The sequence below is a fragment of the Hyla sarda genome, chromosome 6 (genome assembly GCF_029499605.1).
Source record: "Hyla sarda isolate aHylSar1 chromosome 6, aHylSar1.hap1, whole genome shotgun sequence".
Lineage (NCBI taxonomy): Eukaryota > Metazoa > Chordata > Amphibia > Anura > Hylidae > Hyla > Hyla sarda.
Window position 1 is genome coordinate 77,096,570 of NC_079194.1, and position 18,643 is coordinate 77,115,212.

At 43.5% G+C, this 18,643-nt stretch overlaps 1 protein-coding gene across 1 annotated transcript in view; it reads left to right on the forward strand.

Annotated features, from left to right (window-relative positions):
- Window positions 1-18,025, forward strand: part of RAB43 (RAB43, member RAS oncogene family) — a 28,986-nt gene extending 10,961 nt beyond the window's left edge. The window contains exons 3-4 of the mRNA XM_056524216.1: window positions 10,403-10,586; window positions 16,899-18,025. Of these exons, the coding sequence (XP_056380191.1) occupies window positions 10,403-10,586; window positions 16,899-17,152 (438 nt within the window). The 3' untranslated portion in view covers window positions 17,153-18,025. The remainder of the gene's footprint in view (window positions 1-10,402; window positions 10,587-16,898) is intronic.
- Window positions 18,026-18,643: the final 618 nt, after the last annotated feature.

Below are 18,643 nucleotides of genomic sequence, written 5' to 3' on the forward strand. Positions count from 1 at the left end.
ATCGGCGTCAGAGATGGGGGGGGGGGGGGGCTGGAAAAAAATCGTGAAACACAGTATTTTTTTTTTGTTTGTTTGTGTTTTGTTTGTTTTGTGTTGTTGTGTTTATTTTTTTTTTTTTGCACCGGTCTTACTGCCCTTTTGTGAAAAAAAGTACAATGCTCCAATAAAAGGCTATGATTCTGTATTAAAGGGGTTATCCCAAGATTAAAAGTTATGTGGATAGGGAATAACTGGTGGGGGTCTGACTGCTAGGACTCCTATCAATCATGAGAAAGAAGGTCAAATGTCACCCTAGCATGCATGCTCGGTCTACGCTCTCTTCACGCTCTATGGGACTTTAGAAGATTGCTGAGCACCAAACTCTATGTGTATGGAGCGGTGGTAAGCGTGTGCACTTTTTCTCCATTCATTTGGATGACATTTGACCTCTGAAAAAGAAGTTTTTGAATAGAAATACTGTATAAGGGTGCATGCACACCACGTTTTTGCAATACAGTTCCCATATCAGGTTTTAGATGAAAAACAAATTCCTCAAAACCTGACTAAACTGTATCAAAACGTGTGTACAAATTTCAACCCGTATACGGTCAAAAACTCTACGGTTTGAAAAATTATGTCCGGTTGCATGTTTAAAAAAAAAAAAAAAAAAAAACATATGTTTTTAACTTTTCACTCCATTTTGAATAAAGTTTCACTTGTTTGATTGAAATTCCAAGAAAAAAAAACTGCAAAGTCAAAAACCGGATGGAACCGGACGCACATACAGTTCTGTACGGTTCCCATTGACTCCCATGTTAAAAAAATAAAAAAATATATAGTTTAATACGGTTTTTCACCCGGAACCAAAAAAACGTGGTAGACTACGGTTTTGGGTACGGGTAAAAAAAAACGGACAAAACCGTATAGGATGTGAAACGGACTAAACCGGACGATGCGTTTGACATACGGTTTACTATGTTACGTCAATGCATACGGTTTTCTATACTGTTCCGTACGGTTTTTAACTTGAAACCGTATACGGGAACTGTATAGTAAAATCGTGGTGTGCATGCACCCTTAGTTGTCACTGGAGTCACCACCCAGCTTTTATAGAATTCCCTAAAGTCAGATTCACTTTGGGGGAGATTTATCAAAACCTGTCCAAAGGAAAAGTAGCTGAGTTGCCCATAGCAACCAATCAGATCACTACTTTCATTTCTGAAAAGGCCTCTGAAAAATGAAAGAAGCGATCTGATTGGTTGCTATGGGAAACTCAGCAACTTTTCCTCTGGACAGGTTTTGATTTAAAATATCCCTTTTAGTTTTTCAGCAATAAGTGAATGACTGGGTATCTGGGCAGATTTGACATTCAGGAGTTAGGAAAAGTTGGATGACAACCCCTGGAAGCTGTAATGACAAAGTATTGATTATCATCCAGCTTTCCATAAAAATAAAAATCGCTTTTCTGCCTGTGCCGGGAATGTGAGGGGTTAACCCTCTGTATAAACTTGGTAGATTTGCCACTCAGGAATCTAGGAAAGCTGTGGACATGTCCTTATGTAAATTGAGATGTTATGCTGAATTATGTATTATGTTATGCTGTATTATATATTTAGTTCAGGATTTTATTAGGGAACTATAAATTATCATTTCTTTTTTTTTTCGGGGTAGATTAACCATAGACCAATTATTTTCATCTCTGTAGTTTCCTGTAGTTTTGGGTTGGTTTCTGGAGGCCTTTGTCTCAGCTCGGCGGCCTGTGAGGTGACGTCTCTCTGCGATGACTTCCTATTGTGACGCTGCACTTTTCCTGGTGACTGGGCCCTCATGACAGCTCTTACTTTTATATTTAACACTAGAACAAGTTTTCATGTTCACTGTTGTGTTGTTTTGCCTGAGGTAAAAATATCACCTGAGATGTGACTCAAAGCTAGATGTGTCTTCGTATCTCCACATTATATTGACTTTTCTTTATCCAAACGCTGTGCCACGTTATTTAAATTTTTTTTTTATTATTTTTTTTTTTTTTTGTAGTCTACATTACCTGCCTGCTGAAGGACCTCATTATGGTGCCCAGGAAAAAAACTTAATTTTTATATAATATATATATCAACTGGCTCCAGAAAGTTAAACAGATTTGTAAATGACTTCTATTAAAAAATCTTAATCCTTTCAGTACTTATGAGCTGCTGAAGTTGAGTTGTTCTTTTCTGGATAAGTGCTCTCTGATGACACGTGTCTCGGGAACCGCCCAGTTTAGAAGCAAATCCCCATAGCAAACCTCTTCTACTCTGTGCAGTTCCCGAGACAAGCAGAGATGTCAGCAGAGAGCACTGTTGCCAGACAGAAACCAACAGCTCAACTTCAGCAGCTGATAATTATTGGAAGGATTACGATTTTTAATAGAAGTCATTTACAAATCTGTTTAACTTTCTCCAGTTGATATAAAAAAAATAAATAAAAAAAAAGTGTTTTCCTGGATAACCCCTTTTAAGAAGTGTTGTGGCTTTCTAGAGCCTAGATCTCCAAACTGTGGACTTCCAGCTATTGCAAAACAACAACTCCCAGCATGCCTGGACTGGGAGCTGTAGTTTTGCAACATCTGGAGGTCCACAGCTTGGAGACCACTGGTCTCCCACCTGTGGCTCACCAGCTGTTGCAAAACTACAACTCCCAGCATGCCTGGACAGCCAACGGCCACCTTACAGCCACAGATAGCCCTGTGTGTCTTCTCTACGCAGCCTATTTCCAACTGTGCATCAGATTTTGTGCAGTCTGAAATACGCTACATGGGACTCTACCCTAAGGGTACGTTCAGACAAACGGATTTACAGCGTATTTTACGCTGCGGATCCACTGCTGAAGGACCTCATTATGGTGCCTTTACATGTGCCTGCAGACACACTGAAGCGATGTGCGAGTCGCCGCGCATGCGTGGTGTACTCGCACACATCGCAGCCGCTCCCCCTGCTCTATGAGCTAGGCCGAGAGCTGCCGCAATGTGCAAGTATAATGCACATGCGCACGGCGACTCGCACATCGCAGTGTGTCTGCTCGTAGCAGCGTATTACCGCTCTGAGCAGACACATGTAAAGGCAGCTTACAGCGGTGGATCCGCAGCATAATACGTGTGGAAAATAATAATAATAAATTTATATAGCGCCTACAGATTCCGCAGCGCTTAATAACGTTGTATTTATTGTTTTCCTTAGTGGGATTTGAACCCAAGTCCCCAGCACTGCAAGGCAGCAGTGCTAACCACTGAGCCACCATGCTGCCCGTCTGAACGTACCCACACGTCACACGTCCATATTTTTGCTGCAGATCTGCAGCAGATTAGCTGCTGCAGATTTTGCTGCCCATTGACTTCAGTGGGATGCAAAATCTGCAAAAGCAGATCTGCAGCAGAAAATATGCACGTGTGAACATACCCTAAAGAAAAGATTTTAATTTATATTTTTGCTTTATTTATTTATTTATTTTTATTTTTTTGGAAGACTGCTCTCATTCTCCTGACCAGTGGGAACCTCATAGGGGAGTCCCATCAAAATAAAAATAGTACCAATAAAAACTACAGATCCCTAGGCAAAAAATTTGCCTTCATATAGCCCCATATGCGGAAAAATAAAATAGTTTTATAAGGGTCAGAAGATGACAATTTTAAACATTAATTTTGGTGTATTTTGGTTTAATTTTTTTAACCCCTTAAGGACCGTTTTTTTTTCCGTTTTTGCATTTTCGTTTTTTGCTCCTTGCCTTTAAAAAATCATAACTCTTTCAATTTTGCACCTAAAAATCCATATGATGGCTTATTTTTTGCGCCACCAGTTCTACTTTGTAATGACATCAGTCATTATGCCCAAAAATCTACGGTGAAACGGAAAAAAAATAATTGTGAGACAAAATTGAAAAAAAAAATGCCATTTTGTAACTTTTGGGGGCTTCCCTTTCTACGCAGTACATTTTTCGGTAAAAATGACACCTGATATTTATTCTGTAGGTCCATATGGTTAAAATGATACCCTACTTACCGTATTTATCGGCGTATAACACGCACTTTTTAGGCTAAAATTTTTAGCCTAAAGTCTGTGTGCGTGTTATACGCCGATACACCCCCAGGAAAGGCAGGGGGAGAGAGGCCGTCGCTGCCCACTTCTCTCCCCTGTCTTTCCTGGGGTCTAGAGCGCTGCTGTCGGCCCTTTTCACCACCTGGTTATCGGCGCCGCTGCCCGTTCTGTCCCCCTGACTATCGGTGCCGGCGCCGATTGCCAGGGGGAGAGAAGCGGCGCCGACAGCCAGGGGGAGAAAAGGGGCAGTGGCACCCATTGCCGGCGCCGCTGCCCCGTTGCCTCCCCCCATCCCCGGTGGCATAATTACCTGAGTCCGTTCCGCGCTGCTCCAGGCCTCCGTCGTGCGTCCCCGGCGTCATTGCTATGTGCTGAACGGCGCGGCGCATGACGTCAGAGCGCCGCGCCGTGCATAGCAACAACGCTGGGGACGCACGACGGAGGCCTGGAGCAGCGCGGACCGGACTCAGGTAATTATGCCACCGGGGATGGGGGGAGGCAGCGGCGCCGGCAATGGGTGCCGCTGCCCCTTCTCTCCCCCTGGCTGTCGGCGCCGCTTCTCTCCCCCTGGCTATCGGCGCCGGCACCAATAGTCAGGGGGACAGAACGGGCAGCGGCGCCGATAGCCAGGGGGTGAGAAGGGCCGACAGCAGCGCTCTAGACCCCAGGAAAGGCAGGGGGAGAGAAGTGGGCAGCGACGGCCTCTCTCCCCCTGCCTTTCCTGGGGGTATATCGGGGTATACACGCGCACACACGCACCCTCATTTTTTCATGGATATTTGGGTAAAAAACTTTTTTTACCCAAATATCCTTGGTAAAATGAGGGTGCGTGTTATAGGCCGGTGCGTGGTATACCCCGATAAATACGGTATATAGGTTTGATTTTGTCGTACTTCTGGAAAAAATCATAACTTCATGCAGGAAAATTAATACGTTTAAAATTGTCATCTTCTGACCCCTATAACTTTTTTTTATTTTTCCTCGTATGGGACGGTATGAGGGCTCATTTTTTGCGCCGTGATCTGAAGTTTTTAACAGTACCATTTTTGCATTGATAGGAATTATTGGTTTTTTTCATGATATAAAAAGTGACCAAAAATGCACTATTTTGGACTTTGGAATTTTTTTGCGCGTACGCCATTGACCGTGCGGTTTAAGTAACAATATATTTTTATAATTCGGAAATTTCCGCATGCGGCGATACCATATAGGTTTATTTTTATTTACACTGTTTTTTTTCTTTAATGGGAAAAGGGGGGGTGATTCAAGCTTTTAATAGGGAAGGGGTTAAATGATCTTTATTCACTTTTTTTTCACTTTTTTTTTTTGCAGTGTTATAGCTCCCATAGGGACCTATACGGGATGTATAGGTTCCAGTACGTCATGTGTCCTTAAGGGGTTAAAGTAGTAAAATAAAAGAACCTACATAAATTGGGTATTTTTGTAATTGTATAGACCTACAGAATAAAGATAAGATGTCATTTTACCAAAACGGAAGCCCCCAAAACTTACAAAATAGCGTTTTTGTTTTTTATTTCACACCATAATTTAAATTTTGATTGATAGATTTTGTTACGAAATAATGTCATTACAAAGTACAATTGGTGACACAAAAAACAAGTCCTGTAGGCACAAAATTGAAAGAGGTATGATTTTTAGAAGGGGAGGAGGAAAAAACTAAAGTGTAACAAAAACTAAATTGTCCTTGTCCTTAAAGGGGTACTCTGCCCCTAAACATCGATAAGATGTCTGATTGCGGGGGTCCTGCCGCTGGGGACCCCCGGGATCTCGGCTGCAGCACCCGGCTGTCATTACTGCACAGAGCAATCTCGCTTTGTACATAATGACGGGCGATACAGGGGCCGAAGCACCGTGACGTCACGGCTCCACCCCCTCAATACAAGTCTATGGGAGGGGGTGTGGCGGCCATCAAGCCCCCTCCCATAGACTTGCATTAACGGGGTGGTCCGTGACGTTACAAGGGGCGGGGTCGTGACGTCATGATGCTCTGTATCGCCCATCATTACGCACAGAGCGAGTTTGCTCTGCACAGTAATGACAGCGGGGTGCTGCAGCAGAGATCTCGGGGGTCCCCAGCAGCAGGACCCCCGCGATCAGACATCTTATCCCCTATCCTTTGGATAGGGGATAAGATGTCTAGGGGCAGAGTACCCCTTTAAGGTCAAAATGGGCTTGGTGCTTAAGGGGTTAAAGTTCCTCTCAGCATCGGCCATACTAGGGGCTTTTCAGCACTGTCACTTGGTATAAGAAGTGTCTAAAACACACACAAGATTAATCCCCTCCTGTTATAGTTATGTACCGCAGGTACATTTGGAATAAACTTGTGTGACTAGCTGTATATTTTCCAGGTAACACAGTTGTACCATTGGGCTGCTGGGAAACATGACTTTTTATTATGCAAATGCTCCATCCGGGTTACAACAGCTGGAAGTTGCATGAACCAACAATTACGCAACTTTCCTGTAACACGTAACCCTGTGCCAGTAATGTGGGTCAGTGTTCAGAAATGAGACGCCACATCACAGGTGGAACAAACAGACCAGCCTTGTATATAGGCTCGTATATCACTATTGTTAGAATATAAACCTTCAGAATGTCGTAATATATTATTCATACAATGGTTGAATGTGTATGTATCATATATATATATATATATATATATGTGTGTGTGTATATAATATATATAGCTTGATACGCATGTTACTTAATTCAACTAAAAATATAGGATAGTTCAATCAACCCTAACCCACCCCCATTTGCCAGATCAAGACGCCAATAGTGTATAAAAACCATTGTATTGTCTCCTCCGTTACCTCAGTCCTTCTTCTTAATGTGACATCAGGAATGTGTCTATTGGCAGCCATCTTGGAACCATCCTCCTTGTCTGAAACCAAAACTGTCAGGTTTGCCCACAGCAACCAATCACAGCTCAGCTTTCATTTCACCACGGCAATTTAAAGGGAACCAATCATCAGATTTTACCCTATATAACGCTTGGCAAAGCGTTATATAGGGTAAAATCTTTATTTTCACCATTCCCGGGGGGATGCTCCTGCCCCCAGGGATGGTGAAGATATGAAGATATAAACTAGTCACCGCCGCCGCCGTAAGTAGTCACCTGGGCGGGGAACTCTTCTCATCTACTCTCGTTCTTCGGCCGGCAGCGACGCCCCCTCCGCTTGATTGATGGGCCGCGTCATCGCTCTGCTTTGTCTGTTCAGTGAGCGGAACAATGACGCGGCCCATCAATCAAGCGGAGGGGGCGTCGCTCCCGGCCGAAGAACGGGAGTAGGTGAGAAGAGCTCCCTGCCCAGGTGACTACTTACGGAGGTGGCGACTAGTTTATAACTTCATATCTTCACCATCCCTGGGGGCAGGAGCGTCCCCCGGGAATGGTGAAAATAAAGATTTTACCCTATATAGCGCTTTGCCAAGCATTATATAGGGTAAAATCTGATGATTGGTTCCCTTTAAGCAATGAAAGCCGACCTGTGATTGGTTGCTATGGGCAATTCCAGACAATTTTTGCTCACTGCAGCTCAGCTTCCAGCATGGCCTCTACAAATATATGGAGCCGTCTATATGGGAGCATTCACACCACCATTGTTCAATACGGTGACCGGATCCAGGTGTATTCCCAGGGACCTGGCCCACATCTTATTCATTTGAATGAGCCTACCGGCGTCAGATAGGGACTCCGGTCGGCTCATTTTTGCCCCGTATCCGGTTTTGTGACTGGACTGAAAACTGGTATTAATGGCCTATCCTGAGGACAAGCCATCGATTGCTTACAGGAAGTTGTGTAGTCCTTTCATTGTCAGTGTGATGTTGTCTTCCCAATACGATGCATCATCCTCTGTTGTCTTAGGAGACTTGGCTGGGTCTTGTCTCTAGCTCTAGCCCAGCCCCCTGAGTGATGTCACCAATGTTGGAGTAACCCTTTAATGCAGGAGAGTAGCACCAACATGTTTTTCAAAAGCAAGCAGTGGTGTATATGGACAACATGAACTGGAATTGGTGCCCATGCCCATTCCTGCTGGCATGCATCACGGTTACGTTCTATTACCCAGGCATATCCCCCCTCAATGTATTTGGCAGTGTTACTGTTGTGGGGGTCCTGTGAGTGGCACTATATCAGGAGATTTTCTTACTGTCCTGTATTATAGACATGTTGTTTTTTTTTTTTTTTTTTTTTTTTAATCAGCTGGTGCCAGAAAGTTAAACAGATTTGTAAATTACTTCTATTTAAAAATCTTAATCCTTCTAGTACTTATTAGCTGGTGAATACTACAGAGGAAATTCTTTTCTTTTTGGAGCACAGAGCTCTCTGCTGACATCATGACCACAGTGCTCTCTGCTGACACCTCTGTCCATTTTAAGAACTGTCCAGAGTAGGAGAAAATCCCCATAGCAAATATAAGCTGCTCTGGACAGTTCCTAAAATGGACAGAGATGTCAGCAGAGAGCACTGTGTTCCAAAAAAAAAAAAAAAAAGAATTTCCTCTGTAGTATTCGGCAGCTAATAAGTACTGGAAGGATTAAGATTTTTTAATAGAAATAATTTACAAATCTAAAGAAGGAGGGGAGGGAGGGCACTCATAGGAGCAATATCACCTTGACATGTATATGAAGTGGTCCTCAGTGACCTCTGACAATGTCTCCTGCAGGGTGCACGTACAATAGTGTAAAGTATACAATATACATGCACTCACCACAAAGCAGGGACAATCGAGCCTTGAGGTCCGGTGGCTGTAACGGGATGCCGGGTCTCGGCGTCGGCGCTGGTATGTGGTGCTCGGAGGCTACGCCGGCTGTTTACTAGTGCGTGCTTCTTCTGGCCTCTGAGGCACAGCCACCCGACCTCCAGGCTCGATTGTCCCTGCTTGGCGGTGAGTGCTTCTTTTTGCATGTAATTTACAAATCTGTTTAACTTTCGGGCACCAGCTGATTAAAAAATAAGTTTTCCACCGGAGTACCCCTTTTAAAGGTATTTTTTTTTCTTTTTTGTAGTCTACATAAAGTGTTGTCTAGTGTTCTAGAGCTGTGTTTCCCAACCAGGGTGCCTCCAGCTGTGGCAAAACTACAACTCCCAGCATGCTCGGACAGCCGTTGGCTGTCTGAGCATGCTGGGAGTTGTAGTTTTGCCACAGCTGGAGATACCCTGGTTGGGAAACACTGTTCTAGAGTGTTCTAGAACTTAGGTCTCCAGACTTTGGACTTCCAGCTATTGCAAAACAACAACTCCCAGCATGCCCGGAGTTGTAGTTTTGCAACATCTGGAGGTACACAGTTTGGAGACCACTGGTCTCCCACCTGTGGCTCACCAGCTGTTGCAAAACTACAACTCTAAAGCATATCACGATAGCCTTTAGTATGCTAGGAGTTGTAGTTTTGCAACAGGTTGGGGAAAACTGGATTAGGCCCATTTCACACTGCCGGTATATTCCGTCAATTTCAGCCGTCACACTCCTTTTTTATTTTTTCTCCAGTTTGACGTCCATAATTTTGACGGGTCATAACGGCCAATAACGGCTCCCAATGGACCCCATTATAGTCACTGGGGTCAAAGAGAAGAGTGGGATAAAAAGAAAAAGCAAGCACTATTTTTACTCCAGCTATTCTCGATCCTAAAATAACGGGATTCACACTGCCAGTCTCCGGTATTGTGAAGCACGTTATTTTAGAATCGAGAATAGCTGGAGTAAATGTTATCAATGCAGCCTTAGAAGTTTATAACACTTCGAATATGTCACATATTATATTTTTATTATATTTTTATAATTATTATTATTATATTTTTATAATTATTATATTTTTATTATTATTATAATTATTATTATAATTATTAGAAGTAGAGATGAGCGAATTTACAGTAAATTCGATTCGTCACGAACTTCTCGGCTCGGCAGTTGATGACTTATCCTGCATAAATGAGTTCAGCTTTCTGGTGCTCCGGTGGGCTGGAAAAGGTGGATACAGTCCTAGGAAAGAGTCTCCTAGGACTGTATCCACATTTTCCAGCCCACGGGAGCACCTGAAAGCTGAACTCATTTATGCAGGATAAGTCATCAACTGCCGAGCCGAGAAGTTCGTGACGAATCGAATTTACTGTAAATTCGCTCATCTCTAATTAGAATTATTATATTTATTATTATTATTATTATATTTTATTAGAATTATATTTTTATTATAAATATAATAATTATAAAATATTATTATAATTCTAATAAAAAAATATAATAATATTGTAATTATAATAATAATTTATTATAATTATTATATTTTTATTATTATAATTATTATATTTTTTGTTTTTTTTCTTCTTTCTCTACCAGCTGCAGATCTGGGACACTGCTGGACAGGAACGCTTTCGGACCATAACGCAGAGTTATTACAGAAGCGCCAACGGCGCCATCATCGCTTACGACATCACCAAGAGGAAGTCGTTTGAATCCGTTCCTCGCTGGATAGAGGATGTCAGGAAGTACGCCGGCTCCAACATTGTGCAGCTGCTTATTGGTGCGCTATTTATATCATTTGCTTTATGTAAACAGTACATGAAACAAGACCGTACAGGGCACTGCCACACGGTTCCTTATTCCTCTACAAACAAACACACCTTTCTTATGACACAGATACATGGTTGTCATGGGCAGGAGGAGTGCGCCATAGAGGAATAAGAGAGAAAATGTTTGTACGAACCAATCAGATTTCTTGTTTGTGTTTTCCAGGGCAATTTAGGAAATAAATATTAATTCTGATTGGTTGCTTAGAACACTAGAGGTACCCATACACCTTAGACCAGGGTTTCCCAACCAGGGTGCCTCCAGCTGTTGCAAAACTACAACTCCCAGCATGCCTGGACAGCCGTTGGCTGTCCAGGCATGCTGGGAGTTGTAGTTTTGCAACAGCTGGAGGCACTCTGGTTGGTAAACACTGCCTTAGACTAAAGTTAGCTGCCTGTCTAAGACTGGGTTCACACCATGTTTTTGCAGTACAGTTCCTGTATACGTTTTCAATTTGAAAACCGCACGGAACCTTATTGAAAACCGTATGCATTGACTCTCCATTGAAAACCTATGCCAAGCGATGTATCCGGTTGTGTCCGTTTTGCATCCTGTACGGTTTTGTCAGCTTTTTTCCCGGTACCCAAAACTGTAGCCTACCACGGTTTTTGATCCGGGTGAAAAACCGTATTGAAACATACTTTTTTTTTTTTAACATGGGAGTCAATAGGAACTGTACAAAACCATATGTGCGTACGGTACCATCCGGTTTTCATCATACGGTCTTTGACTTTCCACAGTTTTTTTTTCTTCGAATTTTAATCAAACAAGAGAAACTTTATTCATAATGGAATGAAAAGTTAAAAACTTATATGTTTTTTTTCTTAAAATACGGATGCAACCGGACATCATTTTTCAAACCGTATATGGATTAAAATTTGTACACGTGTTGATACATTTTAGTGAGGTTTTGAGGAATCCGTTTTTTTAATCAAAAGCCTGATACGGGAACTGTATTGCCAAAAGGTGGTGTGCACCCAGCCTAAAATGTATGGCAGCCTCTTGACTCTCCACTAGAGATGAGCGAACTTACAGTAAATTCGATTCGTCACGAACTTCTCGGCTCGGCAGTTGATGACTTATCCTGCATAAATTCGTTCAGCTTTCAGGTGCTCCCGTGGGCTGGAAAAGGTGGATACAGTCCTAGGAGACTCTTTCCTAGGAATGTATCCACCTTTTCCAGACCACGGGAGCACCTGAAAGCTGAACAAATTTATGCAGGATAAGTCATCAACTGCCGAGCCGAGAAGTTCGTGACTAATCAAATTTACTGTAAGTTCGCTCATCTCTACTCTCCACCAACAGATGATGTCAGGACAGAGAAGGGTTGGTCGTATTGGATTTTCCCCACCTGACCCTATTGTCCTGGGGGAGATAAGCTGGCTAACCCCTCCCCATGGAGGAAATGTGAACATTTGGTAGTGTCAATCGTGTTTATGGGCAAACAGTAATTGAAAGTGTATGGCCACCTTTAATATACAGCTCTTCTGCCTGCACCTTGGCGTGCAGCGCTGTGCATTTACGATCCAGCTGATGTCTGCCATTAACCCTTTGGATGCCTTGATCAATGCCGATCACGGCATCTAAAGTAGGAAAATGTTCACGTTGCCATTGGAGCCCTGCAGCTCGATGGGTTAAGATGGTGGCCGGAGGTCTCCAGCTTATCTCTGTGCCATAAGATCATCAAGCTTCTTGTACAGGCTGTACAAGTAGAGCGCCGATAGTACTGATTACTTAGTGCTATTTTAGTACAAAGATCAGTAGCTCGGGCTCTTGTGTGCAGATCAGAGGTGTTGTCCATGCAGACCTAATAGGAAAGCATTTTCTGTACCCTCTAATCCATTCGTCCATTTACACCTGTCCTCCCTAGACTGTAGAGTGAGGACTGTCACCTGCGTCACCCATCTGTCCTGTTATACAGCACATCCAGATAGTTCTGTCAATACTGCTGAAACCCTATTTATGTATCAGGTTATTCATTGACTAAGATTAGAAGATAAAACAGTCTACCATTTGTCGTTGTTTTACAAGGTAAAGAGGTTGTCCAAAACGTATTTTATTCTAGAAATAGCTAATGTGGGTATATCTGTACTCCCAATCCTCATTCAGAAAAGGGCATGAGCCTCAGGGTTCTTTAGATTTTTCTGTATACATTAGATTAATATCAGCCCAACCCACTGATTTATAGCTGGACTGGCTGATCATTTAATATGAATGGAGAGGGGGGGGCGAGCTCGGCTTCTGATGGCAGATGTCGGGATAGAGAAGGATCAAGCTAATAGACTTCAACATAAAACAGCAGCAGATGTGTCTGTTAGCTCCTTACCCATCTCTCATTAAGAACACATGCACACTCGGATGTATTGAGTGTGCATGGGAAGGTTGGGATTGTCATCTGACAAGTATTGCCACCCTAAGACTGGATTCACATATGTCCGGCATCTGGCTCAGACTAAACTGGCGCCAACTGATGACAAAAGTGCATCAGTTTCTGATCCGGCGTCTATTATTGTGCATCCCAAACAAGGGAACTCAGCAATATGCCGGATAGATGGGATTGAACTGAATGGGATCAGTACTACAATTGGTTTCCCACTGGTGCCTTTTCAACAGCATCGGAGGGAAATGTCACTGGACAAAGCAGACGTGTAGGGCATTAGGTATTTTTTAATTCAGATAGAGTGTGTGTGTGTGTGTGTGTGCACAGATTTTCAAACTAAAATGTGTGATTCAGGACAGCATGTAATGGACATATATACACTACATCTCCACTGGTATTGCATTGTGTTACCTTGGGCATGAATCAGTGTTTCACAATCACTGCCTTCACCCCAAGGGTACGTTCACACGTACATATTTTTGCTGCTGCTCATTGACTTCAATGGGTTGCAAATTGTGCTACAGCAGAAAATACGCAGATGTGAACGTACCCGAAGGCTAATGTCCCACATAGTGCTTACACAGCGTTTTTCATGCAGTAGGAGATATGCTGCATGTTCTCTGGCGGCAGCCCTGTGTGTTCAGTAAGGTTTTTAAAGCAGGGATGTGCTTCTGTGTGACTTACGCACGGCCCCCAACTCCAAACCTCGCTGAACACACAGGGCTGTCGCCGAACCCCACAATCAGACCTCTTGTCCCCTATACTTAGGATAGGGGATAAGATGTCTAGGGGCAGAGTACCCCTTTAAGGATGAATAGCTTTAGAGCCCAATCCTTTGGATATCATTATCTGGGATAATTGGGATCATCTACTTACATAGATGTGTTCAGACAACACCAGATCACCTGCCTGATTGATCCCTTTTGGTGTCTTCCTCCTGTGGCTCCAGACTGAGATTACAACCTGCTTTGTGCCCTGGGGCCACCTGTCAGATTCCTGGGGCCACACAGGATAGGCTGGAGTAGAGATGCTGCAATAGGCTTACAGGGGGACATGTATCAAAGATTTTACCCCTGTTTTGTGTGTATTTTTTTGCGCAAAATTTTGCGCAAGCCCTTTTTTTGCTCAATTTTTTTGCGCACATTTTGGTAGAGCATGTCCTCCAGATGTGGCTGAATCAGGGTACCTTGGAGTGACATCTATAGTACACATGGATTTATTAACTGCGTACTTTTTTTTTACACCAAAAATTTTGCCGCAAGAGCTGGTTTTTTTGCGCAAGTATAAGCCATCTTGGACTTAACGTAGCAAGATGCTCTAAATCATCGATTCTATTTTCCAAAGAGTGGATTGAGGAGATTACTATATTTACCCGCAATTTATGAAGCTCATTGCACTTGATTGATAAATTTAGCGCTTCTGCACATAATTTAGAAAGGGGGTAAAATGCTTCTACCATACACAAATAATGATACATGTCCCCCACAGTCTCTAAAGCAAGGGTTATGGTCAGAAAGACTTAGAAAGTAATAGTTTTCTAGGTAATGTTTCCAGAACTGCTCTTTATGGTAAACTGGTGTTCTAGAATCGGCACCTCTCTTCTTTATAGGTTGTGCCTTGGCTTGCAGCTCCGCCTCAGAGCCCTTCTTTGATGGCCTGACCCATTCCTTTAAATGAGTGCCAATCATATTTAAAAAGTCTTTAAACTGCTAAACTATGGTGCAGGCAGGACGTTACAAATAATAGATGGATTTTGTGTTCATGAATCGTTCACAAGGCCCTCTACTTTCATCATTTGATAGCTTTATAACCAGCAAGAATGATGCAATCAACCGACGAGCGAGCGCTTGCTAATCCCTGGGCCTATTACACAGGGCAGTATTGGCAATTTGGTCAACAAATAATAGAGCCCTTATTAACTTTACTGTAGCTGAGCTGCAATACCAAATGCATCCCATGGACAGACCAAAACGGGTGCTGTTTCTGGAAGAAGGTAGCCAGTGTAGTATAGCTGCAACTAACGATTATTTCTAAAATGGATTAGTAAGCGGATTATTGGTAGAATTAATCGGATAAAATGGGATTAGGGGACCATGGAAGGTTTAACGGGAAGGCGGGAAAGAAAGGGGACAGCACCTGAAGGGTTAACCTAGGAGCCTCACTGCAGGAGGGAAGGAGCAGATCACAGACCTTAGTTATGGCCGTTATCCTGCACCAGGGAGGATGGAGATGGAGCGTCTGGCTGGATAGGGTTGTCAGGAGGCTTCTAGGCACTGGAGGTGCTGAGGACAAGGAGGCGGAGCCGACTACATGACAGCGCTCCAGGCCGCAGTGTCAGTGCCGCAGATATCACAGGCCAGCAGCATCTTCAAAAGGGCACCGGAGGGTAAGGGGAGACCGAGGGCAAGATGAGAAAGAGGGGGACATGTAGGGGCAGACTGAGGGGCTAAAAGGCAGCAAAAATAGGACTATTGTTGTTAGGCCACACCCCCTAACGACCAATTAATTGATGTTTAAAATCGACGACAACAATTCCATTATCTGTTTTAATCGATTAATTGTTGCAGCTCTACGGTGTAGTCAATTCTCATACAGTCCCTAAGCTTGTACAGTTCAGTTCTGTGTTTCATCCGCTGCTGCGAAAACTACAAGGAATGGGAGATCTCTGGTAAACCGGCAAAGAATTACTAACTCCCATTTATCCGAAACACTACCCTGTACCCCATAGGAATAGAATCCGTGTTACTTGTAAGGCCTGCAGTGTATCGTGATGTAAGAAGTGTCCTTCAGCTATCGACAACAAAATGTGACACGTGAGCACGTTGTAAGGGCTGAGCGGCTTCTAGGCAGTATCTGGGTTTTGATAAATCTACCCCCATTGTAATTTATGACTGACTTTATTCATTTTATTCCTAGTTTTGGGGGCTTACAGGTTACAGTGGTAAAGAGCTGATAGAAGTTGGTGAATCTCTGAGTTGAGGACAGGGGCGGCTTTGGGTTTCTTGTACAGAGTAGGGTTTTGTTTTAGTTTGAGAGGGAGCCACCCTGACTTTATATTGAAAGGAGCAGCTTATCCCAATACAGGTGCAGTGCATGGAGTACAAATTGAGTGGAGTGCGGTCCCTGGAGTAGGGAGGTAGAGGGCAGTGCGGTCCCTGGAGTAGGGAGGTAGAGGGCAGTGCGGTCCCTGGAGTAGGGAGGTAGAGGGCAGTGCGGTCCCTGGAGTAGGGAGGTAGAGGGCAGTGCGGTCCCTGGAGTAGGGAGGTAGAGGGCAGTGCGGTCCCTGGAGTAGTGAGGTAGAGGGCAGTGCGGTCCCTGGAGTAGGGAGGTAGAGGGCAGTGCGGTCCCTGGAGTAGGGAGGTAGAGGGCAGTGCGGTCCCTGGAGTGGGGAGGTAGAGGGCAGTGCGGTCCCTGGAGTAGGGAGGTAGAGGGCAGTGCGGTCCCTGGAGTAGGGAGGTAGAGGGCAGTGCGGTCCCTGGAGTAGGGAGGTAGAGGGCAGGGCGGTCCCTGGAGTAGGGAGGTAGAGGGCAGGGCAGTCCCTGGAGTAGGGAGGTAGAGGGCAGGGCGGTCCCTGGAGTAGGGAGGTAGAGGGCAGGGCGATCCCTAGATTACGGGGGAGGGCTGTGCAGTACTTGTAGCTCAGGCCTGCATATGTTGGCCAGTGGTGGCACAATTTATGTGGGAAATTGTATGTCTGTACCCTTAAATTGTAACCTGATGATGGTCCTTGAGGAAATATGATTATTTACCTAGACCAGTGTTCATAACCTGATTATCTCCATTATGTCTGATATTACCATGTGTCAACAACCTTTGTCTACTCAATACAGCATTGGACCTATTAAATCCCTCCCTAACTGCACTTTTCCCTCTCTACCCCCACAGGAAACAAGTCAGACATGCAGGACTTTCGAGAAGTCCAGTTGGCAGAAGCTGAAACCATGGCCAAACATTATGACATCATCGACGCTTTTGAAACCTCTGCCAAGGATTCCAGTAACGTGGAAGAAGCTTTTGTGAAGATGGCCAGTGAGCTGATGATGAGGCACGGGGGCCCGGTCTTCAGTGAAGGCTCCACAGACAGCATAAAACTTGACAGCAAAGACATGGCTGGAGACTCCTGGAGCTGTGCTTGTTGATGACTGTTTTATTTCTAATATCTATTAGGTAGTTAATTCATTGAAATTGCCTGCGATTAGTATGACCGTAGATTCCATTGGCAGCTTGTGGGGGCATCAGTTGGGCTACACCTCCTGTTGCATTATGGAGGCACTAGTTCACCATCAGATCGGCACCACTGGCTGCATAACTCTGCCATAAATTTGTCTCCAATTTTTTTTTTCTCAACTTTTTTTATTTTTATTTTTTATTTTTTCTCTCTCTGAGCAGTTTGCTACCCGAAACTTTTTAAATTATGCAGATGACAATGAAGGGGAGCAACATTGGAAGAAGTTGTGGAACTGGTTTCCACATAAGTGAATTGTGTAGATTCTGTTGGTCCAAAGACCTGTGCACTGTAACTTTTTTGTATATTAACCGCACCAAATGCCTTGTAGTCTATGGGCTGCTGTGAGACGTTCAGAACCCTAGATGATTCTCGAATATGATTCCATGTTTTTAATACGATTAAGTATTCCTACAACTTGGCAGATGGCCACAAATTCTACATGTAGGACCACCTGCACTTTTTGCATGTTTTTCTAAAATTTTTAAAACTTGAAGATAAAAAAAAATCTATTTGATATCTTGATACGTTTTATTCTTTCTTGCCAGACAGACAACTGGCTCATCACTTTGTCATTCCCGAATTTTTATAACTCTTTGGTTGGTTGACCCACAGAACATTTCAAGACTGGGAACAATGTGCAATGTTTCAATCGTTTAGAAATACATTTTAACATTTCAGAAGATTTTTTTTACTACTTATTTCTTAGGAAAGTTTGTCCTTCTTCTTTTCTTAAATATTAGATAAAAATATATTTATCACCAGCAAATGAATTTAAAATAAAAATAAAAAATTTAAATGTATGGTATGTGTTTTCTGATGTAAGATAGGTCTTACTTTTTTATTTTTTTTTATTTTTTTTCAGTTTGGGTAAATATTTCAAAAAATGATTCAATAGTTCCAATATGGGTCTTTATGGAGGAATTCTTTCCTACTACAGGGGAGAGTACCTCTGTAATACAGTGCCAAGTGAGGACAAAACTGATTGGTGGTTAATCCAGAATGGAGAGAGAGACCACGGTGGGACTTACTAATGCTTCAATGGATATTTGGCTTCAGGAGAATCCGGCTCACGGCGCTGATCGACCAAACAGGTGAGTTGGCTAGAAAAGATTTATTGACCAGAATGCAACGCGTTTCGCTGCGCATGCGCAGCGAAACGCGTTGCATTCTGGTCAATAAATCTTTTCTAGCCAACTTACCTGTTTGGTCAATCAGCACCGTGAGCCGGATTCTCCTGAAGCCAAATATCCATTGCCGCATATGTTCCGGAGGGCAGCAGATGACCTCTATACATCTTTCCCATTGTTGTGTATGTGACTACACAACCACCCAGGGTGAGCAGCCAATTTGGACACTACTCTTTGGGTCCAAACAATATTATTCTATGGAGCGCTTACTTCCA